The 26473-nt window shown below is 43.8% G+C and overlaps 1 protein-coding gene across 2 annotated transcripts; it reads left to right on the top strand.

The window, feature by feature from the left end:
- Window positions 1-947: 947 nt before the first annotated feature.
- On the top strand, window positions 948-26473 carry sae1 (SUMO1 activating enzyme subunit 1). 2 transcript variants are annotated; one of them, XM_080503063.1, is made up of 9 exons: window positions 948-1109; window positions 2313-2424; window positions 2961-3134; window positions 13236-13381; window positions 13979-14078; window positions 14487-14592; window positions 21190-21334; window positions 21612-21681; window positions 26188-26473. In XM_080503063.1, the coding sequence occupies exons 1-9, from the start codon at window positions 1009-1011 to the stop codon at window positions 26278-26280; spliced, it is 1047 nt and encodes a 348-aa protein (XP_080359189.1). In that variant the 5' UTR covers window positions 948-1008; the 3' UTR covers window positions 26281-26473. The 2 variants fall into 2 exon arrangements, with proteins under 2 accessions (XP_080359189.1, XP_080359190.1); XM_080503064.1 differs by lacking the exon at window positions 948-1109 and adding an exon at window positions 1322-1362.

The raw sequence follows: 26473 nt of genomic DNA, 5'->3' as shown, positions 1-26473 counted from the left end.
GTGAAAATACTATTTCTGGGTTAAGTTTTGTTTCAATATATTTGTAGCATCTGGCAGATGGCTGCAGGTTCTTATAGCTGAACTGTGGAAAAACTGGTTTACAGGCCACCAGTTCATCTCAGGACAAATACTAAGAGACACACATTCAAACGACTGGGTGACTTAGGATCGTCCAGTAGCTTCACATGCGTGTTTTTTGACTGTGAGAGGAAACTAGATAACATGCACTGGGAGAGATTTCAGACTCGACACCTCTGTGTGCCGCCCAGAGGTCAAAGTTAGAGTTGGACATCCATATGATCTGAGAGATATAGATGCTCCAAACATAACCGAAGATGTGAGATGTATTTTGGGCCTAAACCGTTCACAGTTTTGTCGACCAGTGGTAGTAATATTTTGAAACCTATTTGTTGCGTGACACCAAAGCCAAGGATAAAGACCAGAGAACTGGAGTGGTGTGTTCATAATGTTACCGGTAAAACCTGTTACAAGCACTTGCTATTACAATTGAATGCGTTTGAAAGCCTCAAGGATACAAGTCCGGGGCTTTGTAAGACAAAACCCAGGGTAAAATTTAACCACAGTTCTTTGTCCGAAGGCTTTGTGGTACTAAAATAATAACATCTATTCTATTTATCGTTTTTATTTGTTTAAACTACGTCAAACTGTAGCACATAACGAACGATACAAAATCCAGAAATCAGTACAAATGAGCAAAAAAAAACGAGATGAAAAAGAGACTAAAGACGATAAAAAAAATAAACGATAAAGAAATTATTTGCATATAATAGTATACAAATCATTAAGACTAAACGTGTAAATCCATCAGTCCGAAAATCGATGGGGTAATAAAAATAACAAACAGAAATAAAACTATTGTCTCGTGTTGTGACGTCATCACCCAGCGCCCATACAGCGGGACTGTGGCTCCGTTTGAAACGTTTCCATCTGTGACTAAACAAAACGCTATTTTTTTCTCGAAAATCCCAGCCTTCAGTTCGGACTAACATGATCGACATGATCGAGAAGGAGGACGCGGTCATCAGTGAGGAGGAAGCGGCGCAGTACGACCGGCAGATACGGCTTTGGGGGCTGGATGCCCAGAAAAGGTCGGCTAGCTCTGTTAGCTCGCTGAAGCGAACCGGCGCAGCAGCGGGGATTTATTTTTCTTTTACTTGTTGCACTCTTGCCGCACCGGATCGGTTTATGACTCTGATTCAGCTTTACATCACACTGAAATCTAGAAAGGTGCTTTCATTAATGCATGCAAATACTGTTTCTTTGATATTGATTGAGTATTTTAAATACAATTAACTAGTTCAGAGCATCGGTTGTTGTTCTGATGAGTGGAGACACGGACAGGTGGGACTTTTGTTTATCAAACTAGATAGAAGTGATACGTTATAGGTAAAAGTACCCAGTCTTATAAACTAAACAAATCAACAATCTGACATGTTTTTTAAAAAGTTCGGGAAATAATACTCTTGCGTTGTCAAACCGTCTTTATATCAGTATAAGATCATTAAATATTGTTTATTTTCTCAGTTAGCAATCACAACTTCACAATGAGACATAATAAATACGCTTTACTCAACTAAAAGACTGAATAATAACAATAATAATACAATATAAAACACTTGGGTTAACTCAAAACTTGTTATAAATGATATCTACATAAATGCACAGTGCACCAGTCTTTTGCAATGTGTATAATGTGCATCTTGTTGTTCCAATAATGGTACATTTGTGCTATATTGTGCAGCCTTATTAGATTAAATATGATAAAGTTGGTGACATAAAGGTACAAAGAAGCGAATCTCAGAAATGCCTCCATAGATCTTCTGTGCAGCTTTGACACACCGGTCGGTGCCCGCTGCTACTTTGGTCTCTTTCACACTGTTTATGTTGCTTCTTCACACCGTCTGTGGACACAGAGAAAGCGGAGGTGTTTCAGTGTGAAACCTGCTCCGCTCCGCTCTGAGGACGGTGCGCACTTTTCATACAACCACGAGAAGCTACTTCCAGGGCATGTTTATCCAGCCATCATCTATATAACCACTTTACCCAAGTCGGTATCGAATTCCACCCACAGCGACATGAAGGGACACTTCAGCACACAGTCACACTCCGTTGTTTGGACTGTGGGCAAAAGTCAAAGTGCCTGCAGAAAGCCTGGAATTCAACCCTGTTATTTCTGCCAGGGCAAGCCGCTGTCCTCACGCCGCTCTGTGCTCTCTTCACATAATCCATCCTGCAGCCTCGAGCAAGCCTCGACTGAAGACGTCTCCATCTTGTCTTTGTCCCTCTTCCAGACTGCGGGGGTCTCGTGTGCTGCTGGCAGGCCTGGGTGGTCTCGGAGCTGAAGTGGCAAAGAACCTGATCCTGGCAGGAGTTAAAGGCCTCACTCTGCTGGATCACGAGAAGGTGCTCAACCAGTCTTTTTCACACTGGCAGCGTTCACACCATCAGATCTACCACATATGTAGACTGTGTCACAAGTCTTCCACCTCATGTTTTCAACACGTCTGTCCAGCCGACAGAGACGTAATCTAATGTGGATTAAGAGCAGTCCTATAGAGTCATTCATGCCCTGTGAGACAGGACAGCAAGATATCTGGATCGTCGCAGTGGGTGGAAAGCTGATTTAATACACCATGTGTCGTTGAAAAATCAAAGTTTGGAGATATTGTGGGAGAAAGTGAGAGTTTCCAGACAAATCCTACACATGCAAGCTCCACATAGAAAGACCCTGAATCCCAGAAACGTAACTATGACAATTCCTGCTATGGATGAACGTGAGCCTGTATCCAGCAAGGAAACAAGCCTGACACTTTGAAATAACATTTATCGTGTGTGAATGTTCTCTCTATGGTCATGTATTGGTCTGTTTTCTGTATGATGATATGTATTAGCCTTCTCTCTGAGATCACGCCCTCCTCCCGGCTTTGTGCGTCTTCCAGGTGTCCGAGGACTCGTGCCGCGCTCAGTTCCTGGTCCCGGTGACGGCTCAGGGTCAGAATCGGGCCCGGGCCTCTCTGGAGCGGGCCCAGAACCTCAACCCCATGGTGGAGGTGCATGCTGACCCAGAGAGAGTGGAAGACAAAGCAGATGACTTCTTCCTGCAGTTTGATGCGGTGAGTAAAGAAGAGACGGGGAAGCTCTCGATGCATCACCTGACAAGAACCTTTTTTTTTTTTTCTTTCATGTTCAATTCTGCTTCCAGTTACCGTATTGTAACCGATAGTATTTTAAATATCCTTAAAAAAAATGACTGATTTGCAATTATGCATTGGCATTGGCTGAAAATTGCGACGCATTTTTATTAATTCAAATCCTGATAACGACAGAAATAAATGATACATTAACACACACACCCACACACACGTCTGTGTGACAAAATAAATCACAACATGCACCAGAGAGATGAAGTTATCAAAAACAACTCCCAGTGTAAATAATGTTGTAGCAATAGAACGTGTAATAAACACATAGTGACTGATTGAACGTCAAAATGTCTGAGGATTATAAAACCATATGATAAAGAGGCATATCAAGTAAAACAAGAAGAGAAGTAAATACCAGTCACTCAAACACAAACTCCCAAGTCTGCATGAGAGCATTACTCACTCTGACCACCAGGGGTCATTGTTTCTCCAAATTTACACCGCCTTCCTCCAGATTTGGCTCCTCAAAGATTAAATGACTCATATTTGTCTATATTTCATGTTTCACAGTCCATCCTATGGTCATGTGGGATAATAATTTGGGTGATACAGTATACAACACTCAAAACTTGTGAAATTCTAGCTATTTCTTGGATTGAGCTGACGTCACCTCTCATGAAACGCGTGGTTCTCAGCTCCTCCACCCTCATGCAGACTGCAGCCCAGCCCACAGCCACCTCCTCCCACCCCCTTGGTGACGTAGCCAGCAGCTCGCGCTCGTAGTTGTAGCAATGTACTTACAGATCTCGTTTGTGTCTTTTATTGTGGAAATAGCAGCAGGTTTCAAGATGAGCTTCTGAGTAAGTCCAGTTTCAAAGTACTGTAGTTCTGGAAGCTTCTTTGGTGAAGTGTCGCTCGCAAACAAACACATTGTTTGTGGAAAAGAATAAAAAGTCCAGCCACATTCGCCGCTGTGCTTCTTCTTTCAGCAAAGCCAAATAGTGTGGAACCATACTTGAAATCACATTTTCTCCAAGTGGACATGATGGTGAAAACAGTTATGGACACAACTAAAACAGCAGTTCAATGTGAAGCAACAGAGACGGAGAGCAGACAAGAGGCTCCTTGGCACATTTGTGGGCGTGTCTTGTTTTGGTTTCTCCGCATGCCAATCTTCCTGGAGGCGGGGCTTCTCCAGCACGGTGGTGCCCCGTCATCAAATTGAATCCACGCGTTGAGCTCCCCCACCAGTTAGAACAAAGAAAGATTGCTGTGAACTCAAGCTTGAGGGAATCAATGAAAAAAACCACTTTGGGGATGTATAGGAACCCCAAATAGCACTTTTATGATGTTTAAAGCACAGAAAAGTGGATTTAGTATAATATGAGTCCTTTAATGAATGGATCTGCTACACTGAAGTAATCCGCTCTGCTTCAGTCCTCCTATAGATTTAGATTGACATATTGTTTAAATGAGTTTTTTCTTATGTGATTAGTCGTTTTTCTTTCCATGTTGCAGCCAGGTAGACTGGACTGTCTTTTAACCGTTTTCCACATCTCTGCTGCTGGAGAGCAGAGAATCAAACAAAATCTGATGTGCTGGTGTGAATCCCACTGCTGAGGGTCCCTTCACTGTGTAGGTTGAATCAGGTTTTACTTAAAAAGTCCCAAAATAAGACATGTGGATGCGCGTTATCCACTCCAGAATGAAGCCGCAAATCCTCCCTCTCAGTAAATGGAAACATGTATGAAGATAAAAACGTTAAGGAAATTACAATCAAGTACATGCACAATTCTGGTGTTTTTCATGTTTTTTTGTCCACAAATATGATTCCATACATATTCAAATTGAGCACACATTAGGAAAATATGTCTTAACTTGCAGTTGCATCAATTCTTTTGACCACTAGATGTCCCTACGTGTCTGTGCTGTCACAGTTCTCTTGCTTTGGGGTCATAATACTGAATAAGTTAGTTTTTTTCAGCACTTCTGTCTGTATTTATTGTCACAGTTTACAGTGATGTGTGTTAAAGTCATCAAAGTACATTGTAGCATGTACACAGACTTTACCTGGACACATTTAGACTGCAGTTTAGGGAATTTGACATAGTTAACGAACAAGTGGCAACCACAGGCTGATTCATAAATTCATCCCGATGTCCACTTCTGTTGAGATGTTGACAAAAGTATTGCAGACCAACCAATGCAGTGTGGCATGAGCCGACGTGTTGCTGGAAAACCTTGGATCTCGCCTCCTGGTGGATTGTTCTCGACTTGATGCTGTGAAAATTAAAGCATTAAGGTGGATTAACCCATCGTCATGATTAGTCTGATTGAAAAAGTTAACGTAACTAATCCATCTGCTGAATTAAACATCTCTAGTAGCGCATTTCAGGCAGCTTGTCCGTGTCGACTGGCTATGAAACAAATGGTAACGGAACCAATTGGATTTATTTATTTATCATTTTTTTTTAAAGATAAGCAGCACGTTGGTCCGCTCGATGGAAAATCTGAGCACAAAAACACCCGAAGACGGAACATTCGTTTGCCATTCAGTATCATTCACATTCTGCAGGAACGAGTTTTCTCACTTTCCCGTCAATCCCACATTAACCGTGACGCAAACGTGAGTCTGGATTCTGCCGACTCGGCTGTTCTCATCTGCAGCAACGCTGTAAACAAGAAGCGGTCGAATTTCCTTTCAGACAACGTCTTAGTAGCTTCGTTAATATACACGGTTAGAAGTGTTTTAAACATGTTTAGTCTGTGTGTGTGTGTGTGTGTGTGTGTGTGTGTGTGTGTGTGTGTGTGTGTGTGTGTGTGTGTGTGTGTGTGTGTGTGTGTGTGTGTGTGTGTGTGTGTGTGTGTGTGTGTGTATTCCCTTCTTTCTTCAGTATGTTTGCTCATGCAAAAGTAAATATGATTAGTAAAGATTAAAAATGAATATTTAAATAGCACTATTCTTCACACGTTACAGTGACTGAAGCATCGTTGTCGATCAAGTTCATGCTCCGATGCAATCTGCAGTCCTTCATGACCTCTTTTAGTAGCATATTTCATCCTGACACCATTAAAAAAAAAAGGTTTTAGGAATGTTTTGAGGAATTTGCTACGTCTGATTCACGGAGGCCACAACAAACACTCAAGAGGTTTATTGTCGGCCGTGCTCGGGTGGGTCAAGGCTGTCAGCCGGCGATCATGTCACACATTGGCAGTTTAATTCGGGGTTGGTGAAAAGGGCGCCGGAGGAAAGATGGCGGCTCCGTTTGTGCGACAGTGTTTACAAAGAGGAAACCGTAAAGCCTTCGTTGTGTTCTGGCCGTTGGATCACATGATGGTGTCGGGAGTCACAGAATAAAAAAAAGAATTCCAGCACATCGTTGTCACGCAAGCAGGCTTTAAAACAACAGTTATGGTTGGAATACTTCCCCGGCACTTCAAAATAGTAGACGGCGAGTTTGCTAAAAATGAGCGGTGCTATCTGAAGCAGAGGATCAGTGGGCATTAGAATGTTGTACGGCGAGCAGCTGATCGTCCTCTTTAAGGAAGCATGATGAAAGCTGCAGGATCCTGCTTTCATCTCTGCTGACAGCCCCCATGTATTTGAACACCATCAGAAGTATTACAGAAGGGCTTTTTTTTTTTTTTTACATTTTTTTTTCTCCTTTCCCCGCCTGTTGTGTCTGAATTATCGGCGCCCGCGCTCTCCCTGTGGGGGTGTGAAGAGACGGTCGGGGGGTGGGGGGGTGGGATGTCAGTGGGACAGATTGAGGGTTAGTGGAGGAGGTGGGACAGCTTTAATAAAGAAAAAAAAAAATTGAGATAAGAACTGAAAGACAGGCGAGTATCAGTTGCTTGCTGTGTGTGTGTGCGTGTGTGCGTACGTGCGTGCGTGCGTGCGTGTCCTAATTACTGAAAGATGACTACAATACAGACACACACACACACTCACTGTCCATCTGTGTGGCTTACACTCCTCCTTTCATCCTTCTCTACATCCATTCTTACTTCCATTACCAGCATCCTCACTTCATTGTATTTCATTTAATTTATTTATTTCCCCTCATTTTCACATTCACATTCTAACATACAGCAAGGGATGTTGACTTGAGCATGAAAAATGTGAATCAATCAATCAAACTTTATTTCGATAGCCCTTTACAATCACCCAGTGTGATTTACAACAAAGCTATAAAAACAATACGGTAAGAAATAAATACAACAATAATACATAAAAACAATACATAAAACACAGGTGCTGACTGTGGGAGGAGCGACGGTGCTGCAGGTTGTTGGAGCCTTCCAGAAATTCATAAAAAAAAACAGAGCATACAGAATAAATACACTGCCCTAGACAGAGTTAAAAGCCAACTTAAAAAAGTGAGTTTTCAGTTTTGATTTAAAATTTTAATATTTAAATACTGTGGGGGGAAAAAAACGAGCACTCCAAAAAGCTGGTTGCTCCTCGTGCAGGGCTCCAACACACACACAGCAACCCGGGGCTTCTTGAGCCCCGTCTCCACCTCACACAAGTGCCGGGGCGGAGCGGAGCGGTACGGAGCAGTTCGGAAGCACTAACCCCGACCGAAATTTTGGGTCGTGTCTCCACTGCAGAGAGGAGCATGAAAAGTGGGCGGGGCTTATGAGCTCCGCAGAAATGTGACATTATAACAGAAAAGAACGTCGTCAGATGTAGATCTTATGAATCCTCTGTTGTTGTTTAAATTCTCCACTTTGCACTGTTATTTTTTGCAGCGGAAAAAAAAAAAAGTTACTTTTTGCAGCAGTCATTTTTTGCAGTGGAGAGCTGCAGCCGCAACTTCCGTGTTTGTTGTGAGAGAGCGAACGCCCCGCACTCGAGCGCTCGGGTGTGGGGCAAGTGGCCGGAGCGTTCCCCCCGGTTGGCTGAGGCACAGACACGGGAGTCTGAGCTTTCTGCTCAAACGCAGGAGGTTCTCCACTCCGGCGCTGATCGCGGTCCGGCAGCACAGCGCCGGACCACGGAGGCGCCGAGCTCCGAGCTCCTTTTCATCGCTTCCGCGGTCCGTCCCCGCGATAAAGCGCCACTGACCGCGGCTGAACAGAACGCTGACCGCCTCTGGGAAGCGGAGCTGCCGGAGCGCGGTCAGCGCCGGAGACGAAAGCTCCAGACTCCGGTGTCCCGGACGCGCATCAGCGCCACGGCCAGCGCTATGCTGCAAACAGGAAGCTCCAACGCGATGCAAAGTCCCTCCCCCCGGTCTCCCCCTGCCTCAAGTCGCTGTTTCACAACAAACACTAAAGTTGAGCAGCAAAGAAAAGAAAATGAAAATAAAAACAACCAGAGCACAGCTGACCACACTGACAGCAGAGGCTTCATCCAGCCGGCACATTAAAATATTGAGGGCGTGTAGTAAATCACTGACCAATCAGCAGACAGCAGCTCAACCTCAGACCCGTTCCATGGTCCTGGTACCCCAACGGAAGGGGAGCTGAAAAGCGGTCGCCTTTGGAGCGGTCTGGAGCGGTTTAGACTGCATTCCTGTCGTGACACACGAGCCGGAGCGGTTTAAACCGGTCTAGGCCGGTACTTTTTGTGCGGTGGAGACGGGGCTTTAATCTGCATATTCTAACCAAGGATGGCTCGACCATGACTCGGCCCCGCTAACATCATCAGTCAGGAGAGTGACCTTACCGACTAATATGTGCAAACAACAACAAAAAAGAAACAAAATAAACAAACATTTTCTCACAAGTGTGGTCCAAAACACAATACAAGTGATAAATGACTCTACATTTACATGTTTGTAATATTAATTACTTCCGCCTTGAACACATCCTCCTTTCTGGCTGTCTTGAATGAATTTACTTGCAGACGTCCATCTTCAGTTGTGTTTTCGCTATCAGCTGCTCCCTACTTCCTTATATCTGTCCTTACTGCCGTGCAACCTACCTTTGCTTTTTTACAACCACACTCACGAACATCCTCACTTCCTTACATCCATCTTTACTTTACTCCCCCCCCCCCCACTTCACATTTCCTCACAATCATTATTCAATACTTCCTTACATCCTTGCTTATCTTCTTACAGCCATCCTTACATCTAGTCTTACTTTCTTTATCTTTATTTACTTAAGGTTCGCCACACACTGGGATTTCGTGCGACGTAAACAAAGAAGACGGCCGAGTAGAGTCCTGGCTGCAGACGTCTTCTTCTCTTTGGGGGAATTTTTTCCTCCAAAACAAATAAATTCCACAAGGCGAGGGCTCCGTTCATGTTTCCCTCGTTTGTTTCTCACGACTGGACGGCGCACACTAATTTACGTTTTTTTTATTGTGCACCCGCGTTGACTCGCGTACGTCGCCGCCTGCGATTCAGCTTGTTTTCATCGGGCAGTCTGCACACAGTAAACTTCATGTCGTGGCCAAAGAGTATTAGACTCACGTTCCCGTGTTTGATCCACACCGAGTTCTCTTCGGGGGGGAAAAAAACCATTTGGTTTGCGCGACGTGAACGCTCCCAGGAACTCTGAACCGGAGCTAACAAGTGATCAAGTGATAGTAAACACACAAAGCTAACCACGGGGGGGTCAGAAGAAAGTGACGCAGAAAGAAAAGGCTTGAAGATACCTTGAGGGGGACTTGGAGCAATGAGGAAGACTCATTGATATCTGGTCTGAAGACTTGTATACCGTGGTTGTCTGTGGCTGCCCACTAGCCATGAGCTAACTAGCCTAGCCACCACGGGCGAAAGATTTTCGGTTTCGTTCCGGACCAATCAGTGAGCCGTGTTTCTTCGTCACTTCCTCTCTGGTCAGTCTTAGTTTCAGCTGGTGGAATTGTGTGGCATTTTGCAGGCGGTTTGGTGAATGTGAACCAAATGAAGGGGTGAAAATTGTCGGCCCCTCCTAACTGAACCACGTCACAGGCACTCCGATTGTGAAAGGCCCCTTATAAAATTGTTCAAACTGCACTGTGGGTAGTCGGGCTTATGTCTTTGGAACCGAGATGTTTCTTCGACATGGAGAACATTAGTCAAACACGGAACCAAAGTGAACGTTTCTCCTCAGATGTAACATCTGATGGTTCACAGTTATACACTGATATACACAGCTGAATAATATCAAAGCATTTCAGGTTCCTCCATCATGAGACTTAGATACTCGTTATGGAAATAATCTTCTTTTCCCCGTAATGCCGTGCAGATTTTAGTTTTTTTTCCCCCCTCCCCGTCAGTCTTTTTTAGTCCTGACTCTTAATCACGCCGCCACTCCACGTCAAGTAATGCGCTCGACTTCAGTGTTTCTCCGAAGTCATAGCTCTTTTGTAATGAAAGATCAAACGGGGACATTTACTTTTTTTTATTTTTGCAAATCCAATTGATTTCCGCCTCCAGCCACGTTCCAGATGGCCGGAAATTCCTCGCAGCCTGTCACACTGTCACAATCTAAACACTGTCCAATGCCAATGATTAGTTATCTCGTGAAGCATTTTGAAGCACAGACCTCGCCTGCTGCCGAGTGGCGCCGTCAGCCGGGGGAAGTCTTATCACGCGTCCTCGGCCGTTCCGGGCTGGGTGGGTAGGATAAGGTGGGCCCAGCCCAGCAGTCAGTTGTTTACAGTCAGGCAGCAGCACCGCCCTGGCTTCATCACGGTACACCGAGTCTCTCTGGGGGTTGTTTGGTCACTCCTGCACGAGGTGTGTCTCTGTCCGTTTGGTTCTTTGTTTATTTTTGTTGTTGTAAAAATCGAGTCATAGGATCCGCCTTAATTTGTTCTCTTAATTTCCCTGTAGTTTCCACTGAGATGTGGCCTGAGCTTGACGCTCTATCTAAGAAAATCCACAGGACCGCTGGTACAGTTTAGCAGTTTACTTTTCCAAGAAACAAACAAAAGGGTGGTACAGAAAAAATGTCCAAAGGGGTTCCAGGTTATGTAAGTGGTCCGTTAAATCCGGTCAGTATTAATCTTCCAAAACACAAGAGACAAAAGAAAAAGGGAGAGCGAGAGGTCAAAAAAGCGTGCGGCTCCACGCTCACCTGCCTGACTTCCTGTCACAGGTAACCCCCCCCAAACTCCACCCACCCGGGAGCATCAACAAACAATTAAAGGTGCACAGCCACCAGAAAACACCAAACAGTTATCCATTTCCAAACATTGCAAATAATATAAAAATGAAGCTTTTATCCACCTAAATCAACCACAACATTTTAAATGATTAACCTATTACATTATTGCCGATGTGAACTAAAATACTTGTAAATGCTCCTCCTAATTCCTACCAAATTAAACGTTTTACATTGCTGCTGTTTTAGATCAACTTAAATTATTTATCTTTTTAACCAACATCAATGAACTGCGTTTAGGCTCCTACATTCCCGAAGTGAAATCCATCTATACATCCTGCCGGGACCGAGGCGACAATATTATCTCGTGTTGTGTTTGGTAGTACGGAGCATTTGAGTGTCGTGACAATAGAAACAAAAAAGCAGACATTAAAGGAGGATGTGTGGCGAAGGTGGGACGAGAAGGTGCTAACGCAGTGGGAGTCCAGACGTATAAAGTGTGAACCTCGGGGGTTAGCGACGCCGAGAAGACGCACTAATCTCACAGGTAATAAAAAAAAAAAAAAATTGACAGCAAGAAGTTCATAACTGCCAACAGGAAGTGGGGACTGTTATATGATGGGTATCTCATGTTTTATTGTGTTGAAGCAGCACAGTGATGTGGCGGTGAGCAGTGACCTCACAGCCATTTTAATTCCTGGTCTCTCTCTGTGGTATTTACATGATCGCCCTGCGCACGCAGTGGTCTCTTCGCCGTATATATTCCCAAACCTACGACCATTTTGACAGTCCAAGCGGACGGGATTTTTAGCGAAAATGGGAGTATGTGCACAAAAAGCACCTCAAATCTTTTCGACCGAATGGATCTCAGGACCAAGGCTGGATTTGGCGAGATACACTTTGAACACGACGTTGTTCGACACTGATGGGAATAGTTGAAAAATGTCTAATAAGGAACCTTAAAGTCCTAGTGAAATGTAAAACACTACTTTGCAAAAAACGATAGTTGGGGTTCTACTTCTAAGGTTCCTCCGACTCTGTCCCACCACTGTTGTCGCATAACAAAGTTATTTGAATTTTGAATCTCCAGCCGAGGAAGTCGGGGGAATCCTTCTTCGTGAGCGTGACGTCAAGAGATGTGCAGATCTCCATCTGTTCTGTTGGCTTGTTTCCCTCTTAAATATTCAAGTTTTTACAGTGTTTTGAAGTTCTAGTCGGCGTTTTATGAGCCTTGACGAAAGACTGAGCCTGGAAGAGATCGAGAGAGGAAAAAAGGAGCACGGGCGGCGGGAGCGGCTAGCCGTTAGTTCGAGCTGCTACCGGCTAGCCACTAGCTCGGGCGGCTAGTAGACAATCAAGTAATACCTGGACTCATGTTCGGTGATTCCGCAGTGGGAAAAGCGCTTCGACATGATCCAGGAAGCCGGTCGTTCTGCCAAAAGTCAGGAGCCTCAAAGCCTCAAAGGTGAAAACTGGCGGCTGCTGAGGCGAGGAGACGAGGACGAATGGAGGACGAAGCGTCTTCTGCTTCCTCAAACATGTTCCAGACGGGGTCACCGATGGCAGAACGACTCATTCTGTGTCTTCTTCATCAATCACTGGGTTTGAAGTGATGATGATGATGAAATATGGTTAAATTCAGACTCTTCGTGGTCAAAACTCTGATCCTCCATAATGTAAACACAACTTGGGCGTGTGCACAACCAGTGACATCACTCTATTATTGTCAGAAGCTCCGCCCAGCAGAGGAAATACCAACGTTTATTGGCTATTTTCTCACAGATTGCCGTGTTTTAACATTTTACCCTTGGACCAGTTAGCATAAAAAATGTCCCTAGAAGCGACAGCCAGAGTGTTTTGGAGGTCGAATTTTCATTTCACTAGGACTTTTAAGGTTGATTGTAAATGCAGGTTGCGTTGTAGCCTCTTCACAGGCTGTTCCAGCAGAGTCAGACTCGCCCCAGCAGCCTGGTTGTGTTCATTAAAACCAGGTCACTGACAGGATGAATGGTTTTCCTCCCTCAGGTGTGTCTGACAGGCTGCTCCAGAGACCTGATGGTCCGGGTTGACCAGCTCTGCTCCAGAAACAACATTAAGGTCTTCTGTGGCGACGTCCACGGTTATTACGGCTACATGTTCTGCAACCTCGGACAGGAGTACAGCTACGTGGAGTAAGTGTGGGCGTATTCTGTAAAAAAAAAAAAAAAAAAAGCAAAACTCTACTTCAGGTGAATACAGAGGCTTGTTTGGGGGGGGGGGGGGGAGTAAAAGCAGGCATAATGGAGGCATGAAGGGAAGAAACAAGCGCATGTTTTTAAAAATGGATCCTACGTTAGCTGTCATGCTAATTCCCCACACACACTGACAGTGATTCTGAGGGACTAAAAGTAGATGAAGACATGTTCTTTGTCTTCGGCTGTTCCCTCCAGGGCTCGCCACGGCAGATCATATCATTTGCCTCCCCCTCTCTCTCTCCACCCCATCCCCCCATCAGTTTGTGGCATCTCGCTCCCCTTCATCGACAACATCCACCGCTTCTCACACGTCCAGACCGCCTCACAGCTTTATTATCTCTGACCCGCTCAGCCTCATCTGTCCCTCCGATCGCTTTCACTCTCTTCACTCCCATACGAGGTCTCAGCATCTTCCTCTCTGCCTCTCGCCTCCAGTCTCTCTCCTGCATTTAAACTTTTTTTTTGCCTCTTCACCCCACCGTTCACTTTGGTGGTCCCAGTGTTGTTCTACTGTACTCCTCTGTATTCTTTCAGGGAGAAACCCAAACTGGTGAAACCAGCCGCCAATCCCGACGACGGTCCAGAGGCCAAAAAGGCCAGAATTGACCCCAACGAAACCATCATGGTGAAGAAGGTGAGCTGGATGAGAGGAGCGTCTTTCACCGTCTCACGTTTCCTCAAGATTTTGAAAAACGTTTGAGTTCAATTTAGCAGCTGGTTAAGGTACCTGTGTGAAAATAATGGGACTTTATTTATGGGGGGAAATAAACAGTGATCATTTAACTCTCGATGAAGTGAAAAATGAAAAGAAGTTTTCGTTCTTTTTCGGTTTCTTTTCTTTATTTCGTCATTTGTTATCTGCCTCCCTGCTCACTAGAGTTCTATATTCGTATTTCCTTGTTACGCTGATAGTGGTAGACAGTCGTGACTCTGGTTTGTCTCATTCGCCTCGCTTTTTTATTCACAATTTGTAAATAAATTCAAACAAATGTCCTGCAAATTCGGATTTGATGGGGTAAACGCTGCGCAAACGTCCTTTCAGACGGCCAGTTTCTGCTCGCTGAAAGAGGCTCTGGAGGTCAGCTGGACCAGCGACAAGGCCAAAGCTGCCCTGAAGCGGACGCCGGTGGACTACTTCATGCTGCACGGTAATTCAGAGCACTTTTGTTTGATGCCACTTTTCATTCTTCCAATGTCACTGTTGGACTTTTTGCCCACATCTGATGTCCTGCGAACTAATCATCAACATTCCAGACGTTTGTGCTTAAATGTGAGTCAGAAATCATAACTTGGTCTGTATTTCTCTGACTGTTTGGACAATATCATTGTTGCTGAATGTGTTTTTTTGTGTGTGTGTGTGTATGTATTAATCATACAGACCAGGGATCTGCAACCCTCATAACCCAGAGCTATTTTGGGGGATTTTCCGCCAAATCAAACACTGCATCTTATTTGACACTTGCTAAAATGTAAAATCTTAATTTTAGGTAGATCATTAGTTTGCTTGTTTTTAGTACCTGATTCTACAGCATCCTCTCAAATGTAGGTTTTAAGATTTCTTATCAAGTACGTTTCATTGGTCAGATCATTTCACTAGTTTTTCATTAATTTTATTCTCAAACTTGGTGTTTCTGTTTATATCTTGTGTTTGGGGCTACTTTTTGTTTGCGGTGAGTTTACCTGGAGCCGCTAAACACTTTTTTGAAATAAGTTGCACTGAACTGCAGTGAAAGAGACTCTCCGAGGTTGTAAAACTGTCTACTGACGCCACTGATCCCTCAATTTTGGAACATGAATAGTCTTTCCTTATATTTCCAGATCTCCTTATTAAAAAAAGTTAAAATATACTTTTATGAATGCTTCCGTTGTTTTGTTAAATGAGAATGTAAACTGTTCTGCGAAATGTTTTGCTTCATCAAGGACAAAAATAGTCCAAATGGTTTAAAAAAGAACAGATAGTTGAAACTGAAAATGTGTGGGATCCTGAAACTTGTACAGTGAACATGCAAATATCAGTGTTCCAGTGTCGCTGATGAAATATCGTTGCATGTAAAGGCCAAAGGGTTGATCGTCTTATAACCAGGTCCAGTGGATTCAGTCGGATTTTATGTCAAATTGTCAAACCGTGTCGTCCCCTTTTTCCAAGGTCACTTTTGACATATGTACGTTTTTCAATATTGCCATTTCTCATAATTCTGCAAGCTTGTGAGTCTCATCTCCTAATAGGTCGCTGCTCCAGGAGTCCCCTCAATGTGGAACTGTAGTGATTTGGTACATAGAGATAAAAAATCTATTTGTCTGCTATCTGGTAGATTGTAAAATTAGAAGTATGGAAGTTAAATCCTGTCAGTGTTGAGATGAACGTGAACAACTGAGATGAATCTAAATGTACCCAGTGGTTAATGGAAAAAAGAGAAGAGCTTGAGCTTCTTTAACCCTTAAAGTAAATGTTACCTTCCTCTTTCTTCAGGTTATTTCTGTGTTTGATGACCTTCTCTCACTCGGTTGTTATTGTCCCTCCCGTCACCTGGCCCCGCACCATCGCTTCACCCACACACACTTAAAAGTTTCCATCACAGGCCGTCCATGAGCGCTCATGTGCAATGAGCGTAAAGAGCTCAGCTCCGCATGCGACGACACAACAACAACAACAACAACGCGCGTGGCGGCCCGTGGTACACGGGAGGCCGGGGGGGGGGGGGGGGGGGGGGGCGACTGAAACACAACAAGTTCCAGGCAGAAATGCTCAAAATAATCATGCAAACTTTACTCAGAGAGTCGCCAAAGCCTGGACTCCAACCAGGAAGACGCTCAGTCAAAGTGGGGTTGTGTCATTCATGATAAATGCTGTGTTCAAATTAATTTCCTTTTATAAGGTTTCAACAAACTAATCCTTTCTGTAGTGCAGGGGTGCTCAATACGTCGATCGCAATCTACCAGTCGATCGCGATCTACCAGTCGATCGCAAAGGTAGTAATAGTAGATCGCATCACATTAGTAAAAAAAATAGACGCTGGTGTAATGAAACTAATTTACCTTTCCGAATTACGAGTACAACCGAACACAGCATCAGATGGCAGCGGAATTTTTCTGACCTTTAGGTCACCGCATACACCGCAAACAACGACGCTAAGTGTAGCAAAGCTAACAAGCTCGTCAGCGAGTTACGGCAAATTTGAAGCCCTCGCTTTTTCTTTTAAACTAGAGAAAGCTCTGGTCATCAAAAATGAGTGGGGGGGGGGGCTGGACCAAGTAAGAAGACGAAAATGTGTCACTTTCCTGAGGAATGGGAGGTGGACTTTTTTTTCACAATGTCATTTTCGAAGTGCGTTTGTCTCGTGTGCCAGTCGACCGTCACAATACCAAAGAAGGCCGTCAGAGTAAACTCGGGTAATTACAAAAAATGTTCATAGTTAATGGGTTAATATGTCGTGTTGCACAATATTGGCTCATACGGTTTTGCAAGGTACATCATTATACATTGTACATATAAAGAATCCTCAATATATTTGAAAATAAATATATGTTTTGCATTTTTGTAGTGGGTAGATCACTTTGACTTGGTCGTTTTATAAGTAACTCGCAGGCTGAAAAAGTGTGGCCCCCCCTGCTGAAGTGAATCCCATACTCTTCTATATTCAGTGAGATAACGTCAACATCAATCCAAGGTGCTGGAAGCGATACAATTGCATGATGGGTAATTGTGATTTTTTTTTTTTTTTTTACCAGCCAAAAACTCTGTGCTTATTAAAATGAAAAAAGCAGCAGAAATTCCTTCGTTCTGGACATCAAGCAGAGCGAAACCACAGGCGCTTGTTCCACTTTTTAGCCAACGTGTGTTTAAGCAAGCGATTCAGAGATTTTTCCCTTTGTGACATGAGGGGAAAACAACCCCTCCCTCTGGTAGTGATACTCAGGTAGATAGGTACTGACAAAGATTACTGATGCACTGAATACATTCACTGTAATATGAAAAGCGTTTGGTAGTACCAGTAAAAACACACAGAACCAATCTCAGTAACATATTCAGACACACAATATTTTTAACTCCCCATCATCAGCAGTCTCTCCTTCTGGATGTGATTGTGGCTCAAACTGGTTGAACGACAGCGTTTCTACAAGCCACAGCCATAAATCCACCATAAACATGAGCGCGTTGTACCGGTGTTTCAGATTAACTGGTTTCCCTGTTAGATCGCGACCGACTTCCTTTTTGCATCCTATAGCATCGCCGCTATATGCAGCTAGTAACAGCATATATTGAAATAAGACTCACAAACGGTGAGACACTTGGAAACATCATTGTCGATCCTGTTAAATGGCGTTCATCAGGACGGCTCTGGATTTCCGTTTTATTTATTTGTATAGCCCTTTACAATCACCCAGTGGTACCCAAAGTGCTTTACAACAAAGCTATAAAAACAATACATTAAATAATAAATACGAGAACAATACGTCAAAACAACACATAAAACACAGGTGCTGACTGTGGGAGGAGCGACGGTGCTGCAGGTTGTTGGAGCCTTCCAGAAATTCATATAAACAGAGCATACAGAATAAATACACTGCCCTAGACAGAGGTAAGATCCAACCTAAAAAAAAGAGTTTTCACAAGAAGTTTCACTTTTAAAATGGCCGCATTGTCAAGGTCAAATAGCAGAAGGCAGATCTGCTCCAGAGAGAAAGGCCCTCGCCACGAGACGGTGACGTCTCCTAATTCTGCTTGCTTAAGAGTTGAAGTGCGTTTTTGCATTTCTGTGGTTTAATTTTAGGTTTGTTTCCATCCCGATAACGCCCCGGTCCGCTCCGTTTCACCTCTGAACGGAAAACGCCTCCCAGCTGTTTGCTTTTTGCTCTTTCAGAACGAAGGTGACTTAATGTTCTTTCACCGACGAGGAAGCGGCTCTTCCTCTGTTATAACTGCTTCTGGTCTCGCCAGGAAGCTGAACAGCAGTTATATGTCTCTTTTATAGTTACACTTTTTAAATTGGTTCAGCAAACTGAAAAAAAATCAGCTTTCTAGCATCTCTTTGTTGAATATCAGAGATTTTCAAACTGTGGAGGGGCTGAACTCTCCCCGTCTTCCCACACAGTAGATGAAGTCTTTGTGCTTTGGGATATATATTTGATCATATTCCTTCTATGTGGGTCTTTTTTCCCCATCAGTGTTTCACTATTTCAGAAACAGATTTTGTTGTTGACTTTTTTTATTTTATTTTCTTAAGTGTTGTGCTTCTGACTTCTGGCCTCTTTTATCTTTTTTACATGTGAACTGTGCACTTCTACACCTTATTTATATCACTTTGGTGCACTGGTGCACTTTTAAATGATTAATTAATCTGTGAATTACCATTGAATCTCCCAACATAAATTGCCAAGCGATGAAAGATTAGTCCTTCTCCCATATTATAATCTATTAATACAACAAGAGAACTGAAGAAATGAACTCCCCAGGACAGGTAAAGTGCTTTATCAATAAAGCTGCTTGCGCTTGCCACCAGGTTTGATGTAATGTTGGAATGAATGCAGTGAAATACGGTCAGTTGACGACACAATCCACTGCAGTCGGTCCCCATCTTGTTTTCCAAATATGTCGTCCTGCACAAGAGCATGAAAATATTCTTCATTGCAGTTCAGAAGGTGGTTCCAGTCCTAATTCTTCATTATGAGAGTTTACGAGAAGAACTCCTGTTGTGCTTTATTCTTTTAGCGCATATTAAAACATGGAGGAACTTTCTTAGATTAGATTAGATTAGATTCAACTTTATTGTCATTACTAATGCAACGAAATGCAGTTTAGCATCTAACCAGAAGTGCAATATCGCAAGTATCAGATCATATTATACACAGATAAATATATATGCATAGCAATGTACATTCATATATGTGTATATATACATTTTATCTACTTGAATGGAGGCGATGGCGGTTTGCCGGTTGCGTGCGTGTAGGTTTAATGGTACGAGGATTGTTCCGTGCCCTCACATTAGTGTGTGGCGTTTGATTTCGACGCCCTCCGCGCCTGGCGTTGAACCCCCACCCGCCCGATAAAGGGCAGAGAGCCGAGGAGTGAGAGCGATTCACTGTCGCCGCTTCGCTCTCCGCGTGCCACGCTGGTGGAAATGGCCGTGGGAGGACCCCACTTCCTCTTGTGGTTTTCGGTTAATGGACGAAGCGGAAGCGTGTGGGCGACGCGTGGAGGCGCTCGGCGTCGGGGACGCCGGCTGCCGCGACAAGACGTCGCTCGTGGCCAAATCCAGTTTTTCGACAACTAAATTTCTCAACCTTGTCGAAGACGTGGCAGGAAGCAGATCTTCCGGTGTTTTGTTCCAGAGCTAATATTTCCTCCCTCGACTCGGTGTGCGGTTGTTCACTGGAGGAAAACCAAAGGTTTGATGGGGTGAAGTGGTCGATGGTGCAACCGCACGCCGACGTTATCGGGGGGAGCAGCAGTCGGCGCGGCGTCTTTCATGACGACTCACTTGAAAATGTGGTGCAACAGATTTCTGTGGAAAATGTAGTGCCACAATCTGTAACAGTACAAACTGTGGAAACAGGGACTGAAAGGCCTAGTGAAATGTAAAACACTACTTTGTAAAAAACGATAGTTGGGGTTCTACTTCTAAGGTTCCTCCGACTCTGTCCCACCACTGTTGTCGCATAACAAAGTTATTTGAATTTTGAATCTCCAGCCGAGGAAGTCGGGGGAATCCTTCTTCGTGAGCGTGACGTCAAGAGTTGTGCAGATCTCCATCTGTTGTGTTTATATCGGCTTGTTTCCTCTTAAATATCCAAGTTTTAACAGTGTTTTGAAGTTATAGTCGGCGTTTTATGAGCCTTGACGAAAGATTGAGCCTGGAAGAGACCGAGAGAGGAGAAAAGGAGCACGGGCGGCGGGAGCGGCTACCCGCGCGAGCTAACGGCTAGCCCGGGCTAGCTCGGGCGGCTAGTAGACGATCAAGTAATACCTGGACTCATGTTCGGTGATTCCGCAGTGGGAAAAGCGCTTCGACATGATCCAGGAAGTCGTTCTGCCAAAAGTCAGGAGCCTCAAAGCCTCAAAGGTGAAAACTGGCGGCTGCTGAGGCGAGTAGACGAGGACGAATGGAGGACGAAGCGTCTTCTGCTTCCTCAAACATGTTCCAGACGGGGTCACCGATGGCAGAACGACTCATTCTGTGTCTTCTTCATCAATCACTGGGTTTGAAGTGATGATGATGATGAAATATGGTTAAATTCAGCCTCTTCGTGGTCGAAACTCTGATCCTCCATAATGTAAACACAACTTGGGCGTGTGCACAACCAGTGACATCACTCTATTATTGTCAGAAGCTCCGCCCAGCAGAGGAAATACCGCTGTTTATCGGCTATTTTCTCACAGATTGCCGTGTTTTAACATTTTACCCTTTGGCCAGTTAGCATAAAAAATGTCCCGAGAAGCGACAGCCAGAGTGTTTTGGAGGTCGAATTTTCATTTCACTAGGACTTTAAGTCAAGAGGTTTTAAGTTTACGCTTCTACCTTTTAACAGAAAGCACCAAACTGCAGCGTCAGCTCGTCTAGCCGAGCATGTTTTTGCAGGAATTCTGCAGGAAAGTTCCTTTTAGAAGAGTTTAATATTTTTAGACCAACCCTCCAAATTGACCGGACCAGAGTCCATTGGTACAGGCCCGCCACCTCAGCAACAAGTTTTAACTTCCAGCTTCTCGCCCGCCAATCTTTCCATTTTCCCCGCCGTCTCCGCAGTCCTGCTGAAGTTCCGCGCGGACAAAGGTCGCGACCCCGACCCGCAGGCGTTCCCGGAGGACAGCCAGCTCCTCCGACGGGCCCGGGACGACGTCCTGGAGGCCTCTGCGCTGAGCGCCGACCTACTGAGCGACGACTTCATCAGGTGACGGGAGGGCCTCTCAATGACAAGTTTCCAATAACGAGTTCATAAACCAACAAAAACATCACATACTGTGTCGCACTGCAGTGCATTGTGGGATTGATCCACTGGCTTTAGACACTGTTCATGTGAACGAGACGGAGAATTACATCAGATTGACACATCAGTGAACGTGGCTGTTGTAGGAAACTGTAATCGTGGCAGAAAGAAGCTAAAATGCGGCTTGAATTTTTCAGGAAAATGTGTTTTTGAAAACGGTTGTGTTGTTGTTGTCACTCAGCTACTGTTTCTCGGAGATGTCTCCGGTCTGTGCCGTGGTGGGAGGAGTCCTGGGGCAGGAGGTTGTAAAGGTGAGATCACAACTGTTGTGAATTAGTTCTTTTTATTTTCTTCAAAATGTCTACAGGTTATCCGCCACCCTTTTTCTATTTCGTCCTACTGTGGTGAATTCAACACCCATTTTTCACCCGTCTGCTTTGAAGGAATCTGTAGAATTCCAGGAGCAAATATCTTCACAGGGCCTCTTCATCCTCCAATGTCTCTTTTCTCTTGAAGCCTGATGGACGTCGCAGACATAGTTATTCATTTGAATCATTAGAACTCTGCAGCGCTTTAGCTTCCTGGTACCGTATTTTCCTCCCTATAAGGCGCACCTAAATACCTCAAATTTTCTCAAAAGCTGCCAGTGCGCCTTGTAACCCGGTGCGCCTTATATATGGATGATTGTTCTACTCGAGACTGCTATTTGACAGCTGAACAACCAGAAGCTTTTATTTTGACAACTCTAACTTCTCAACCGGATGTTCAGAGCGGACGACACTCCACACAACACATTCATCACTCATGGTTGCACACCAACATTCTAACAAACCAAAATAAACTAGATGAAATAATGACTCCCTAAACTGGGGAACAAAAACACATAAACACAATCAACACAACACCAAGCCCAACAACAACCCACAATAACCTCCAACAACACAAAACATGAATTTGTCGCTGCAAGGCATGATGGGACATCATGCCTTGCAGCGACAAATTCATCCTGAGCTCCTCAGTGCAGCCGATAGAAACTCCCATAATTCATTGCAGCTGTTTGTGGTGTTTTAAATGCAATTATTGGGGGTTATATTTGGTTTGTGGTGTCGGTAATAATTGTGTTGTGTTGTGTTTTTGTTGCTTAGTTCATGTAGTTTAGTTTATTACCGGTAGTTGTAAGTTGTCAACCAGCAGTGAAGAAGGTTTTGTGTGTAGTGTCGTCCTGGCATAGGCTGCAGGTAGGACTATCAAAATAAAGTGTGTGCATCTCTCTGGGTGTTAGAATCAGTGGAAAATGTAACCTAATGGCTTTGAGCTATAAAGGTTGTTGACCACTGGTCTATTCCATGTGCCTTATAATGCGGTGCACTTATATATGAACAAAGTTGTAAATTATGTCAATAGATGTAGGTGCGCCTTATAATCCGGTGCGCCTTATAGTGTGGAAAATACGGTATATTAACCCAGTGTTTTTCACCCTTTTTTGAGCCAAGGCACACTTTTTTGTTTGGAAAAATGTGGAGGCACACCACCACCCAAAAATGTTAAAATGTGAAACTCTGCAGCCTCTATTAACAATATAAAGTCATTCTCATCAAAGTTTTATCAACAGGAATCAAATAAAGACAGAAAAAAAGTATTTCCCAATTTATTTTTTTAATTTGTACTCCCTCAGTGTGAAACCTGGACCTGATGGATGAAGAGCTGAGATCCTGGTTCACATTCTTCCTTTTCAAAAACTTCTCCCTCACTGTCACTGACACAGTACTTTGATACAAGATGGTAGCAGGAGGTGGAGATTAACCACACTGACGTCTGTCACTTTCTATTTCACCGGCAAAGTTCTGTGCTGCCCTCTATTGGCGGAGAGTATTTATACATGATTACTGTGCAACACACTGCTCTCACAGCCGACAGCGGCCGTGAGAACAAAAGATTTTTAGGAACAAATGTGAAATTGGATCATTTCCCACGGCTCACCTGACGAGATCTCGCGGAAACACCAGTGTGCCGCGGCACAGTGGTTGAAAAACACTGCTTTAGACTGAAAAACACTTGTTACTTCCTTTCCTTCACCACTGAACCAGTGGGAGTGTGGGGGGGGGAACGTCTCCAGGCAGCGTTCCGGGTACATCCTGACGTGTTCATGAGTCCCAGGAGCGGCGGCACCTGCTGCCACGCTGGGATCACCTTGGTCCATGTCTTTAAAATCAAATATGAGCACGTCGACATGTGTTCATGTGTTTAGCCTTTTTGTGCAGACCTGATAGGTTTAACACACTCGTAACTTCGGAACTCATTGGATTACTTGTGTGTGTTTGTGGTTTTTGAGGGGTCCTGCGTCGGGTTGCAAAGGTGTGGAGAAATTCCAGTAAATTCCCATGGGACATCAAGTTGGGGGAAATTTGTAAATATCCCTTAAAGTTGATTGTGTTGTCGCTGCATCGGTGCAGAATTGTCCACATCGCGATGCATCATAGAAACCATTAACTTCAAAAGTTTGATCCTGGATTATGATGATATCAGGAATGGAATCTGGTTGTTTTTAGTCAGGAAATACTTTTTGTCCACCTATAAGCAAGTTCTCTCACAAGAGCCAATTTAGTAAATTGTTGTTTTAGTCCCATAAATTCCAGTTAATTCCAACTGAAGTGTTCCAACTTCCCCGACCTCTTAACCCCCCGTCCCGTAAGTGTGTGTGTGTGTGTGTTTGCACAGTAACTTCATAGGACCTTATCGTTAAAGGAAACTCGCACAATGATCAGATAATGAGGCGTTCAGAGGTCAGACTGAGGTCACGCTGGGTGTTCACAGTAATACAGTAATACTCGATGTGAGTGAGGCCGTGGTCCCCTGAAGGCATGACAATACGCGTCAGTCGCTTGACATGTGGCCACTCGGCTGGTTCCTGGGTCATGTCCAGACCAGCGGCAGAAGCTCTGCTGTTTGGAGGGTTGTTTTTTGTTTCTTGTGTTTTTTTACCGGTGGAGAAGTTGTTTACGTCTCCTCGAGCCGACAACATGAAAAAGTCACTGATGCTCCCAGTATAAAAGACATAAAGGGACTGAAATCAAATAAACTGTGTGTGTGATCTTGGATCTATTTAAGTGTTCAGATTGATCATTAAATGGAATAAAAAATCAACACAGAGACCATGAACGGTGGAAATGTATCATCCGTACTGTCCTGAGATTCTGCCTCAGTGTATTTTATAACAACACTCATCATACAGTCGCAAGTTTTTTGTTTTCACCCCCCCAAAAAAATACAAACACAAGTAGCCTTACACTGCTGTAAGTCTAGTTTGACAAACTGCCTGAAATGTGTTGCCAGACACGTTTCGGGGATTTTTAGGAACATGGGAACTGAAGTAAGTTACTAATTAACGCGTCACCAGCATCACTGCACACAAACCACATCAAGTCAGTTTCTATCACTGACAGAAGGCGTCACCGTTACAAAAACGGCTCTTTTTTTATTTATTTTTTTGTCATCTCGGGCTAATCAACACAATTTGTCTGGAGACAATCGCAAGCGCAGATTTCTCAGTCAGTGGGACTTTGAGAAGCACGTGACATCCTGTCTGGTGTTTTCCCGCCCCTGCAATCGATTGAGCTGGTCTGACGTCTCCTTTTAAGTTCGTCTCCTCGGCGGGGCTCCAGACACGCGGATATCATTCAGATTCACATCGCAGATTAAAAACACTGTCGTTATTTATTTTATTTTTTTTGCGCGCAAAATCCAAGCGGTGATCAAAGAGGCGGTTGTTGCCTCGGGAGAGGTTTGTCTTCAGGCTGCGAGCAGACGAGGCTCCGGCGGTGACCTCGGGCTGAGGTGAAGCTCGGCTCGTCTGCAGGAGAGAGAACGAGGGCGAGAGAGGACGCATTGTGTCGGCACAAGGCCAACCTGCCATCTCCATCACGACGATGATGATGATGATGATGGTGATGATGAAATCTTGCTGCAATGAACATTTGGACTTTTATCACAGACTCACAGGAAAAAATTGCTCAGATTTTAGAGCAAGACAGGTGGAAACTTCATGAAGAAGTTTGCAATGAACAAATACTGAAGCCTTTTCCTTTTCCTCCCTGTGTCAAACACTGTTATTTGGCTCATTTCAAATGTAATCAAGCTAATTTAATAAACATTTGCATCCACAATGATTGAATATGACGACTAATCCATTTACATTTTGATATTTTTGACATTTGTTTATATTTTTGGTAGGCAAATTGCACAAAACCTGCAAAAAGATCTTATATATTCAAGAAAAAATTGTAAACGAAACAGTTTTACAGTAACGTGTAAAAGCCTACATGACTGGGTGCAGTGGTTCCATTGTCTTTAATGCATCTATGATTTAATACCATAGTATTCTTGGAAAACATTATTATCATATTGGAGCAAATATCTTATTATATTATGGGAATTTTAATGTTGAAAGTCCAAAATTATGACTTTATTGTCAATTTTTACACAATAACTATTACAAACATGCATGAATAAAATTTACATTCAGCTACAAGATAGGGAGTGTGTTGGAATATTTTTGTTTTCTGCATTAATTTATCATGAAATGTTTGTTTAAAAAAACAAAGTCTGAGGGGACGAATCCAAGGTGTTTTATTTTAACACCACACAAACCGTTTTAATAGTTCATGTCTTCATTGAACATTTGTTGTAAATGTAAATACACTCTTTGGTTATTTGCAGTCGGGAGTGAAATTAATAAAAACAAGTTTGACTTTATTAAAGAGAAGAGCTCCTCCGTAAACTGTTGTTTATTTAGTTTTTTCCACATTGTCTGTCCGCAGGCTCTCTCCCAAAGAGACGCTCCTCACCGCAACTTCTTCTTCTTCGACGGCCGCAAAGGAAACGGCGTCGTCGACTTCTTTGGACCGAACTGAAAGTTTCTCCATCACAGGATAGTTTTTACCTTGAATTAACAAGTCTGTTTATTCTGTCTGGTTATTTATATCGGTTCTTCTGATACGACTCATAAAATCAATGTTCATCCAGTTATTTTTATTCATCGTTATCTTATTATTCCTACAACAAGCTCTGACACAAGGCAACGTTAGTTTTTTCTTTTTTCTTTAC

Source organism: Blennius ocellaris (genome assembly GCF_963422515.1).
Source record: "Blennius ocellaris genome assembly, chromosome: 2".
NCBI classification, from domain to species: Eukaryota; Metazoa; Chordata; class Actinopteri; order Blenniiformes; family Blenniidae; genus Blennius; species Blennius ocellaris.
The sequence above is the reverse complement of the archived record's forward strand: the minus strand, read 5'-3'. Positions and strand labels throughout refer to the sequence as shown.

Bases quoted from the DNA above. Each gene is read 5' to 3' on its own strand.
- sae1 (XM_080503063.1), top strand. From the start codon at position 1,009: ATGATCGACATGATCGAGAAGGAGGACGCGGTCATCAGTGAGGAGGAA. The intron at 1,110-2,312 runs GTCGGCTAGCTC...TCCCTCTTCCAG, and splicing joins GGGCTGGATGCCCAGAAAAG to ACTGCGGGGGTCTCGTGTGC. The intron at 21,335-21,611 runs GTGACGGGAGGG...GTTGTCACTCAG, and splicing joins CTGAGCGACGACTTCATCAG to CTACTGTTTCTCGGAGATGT.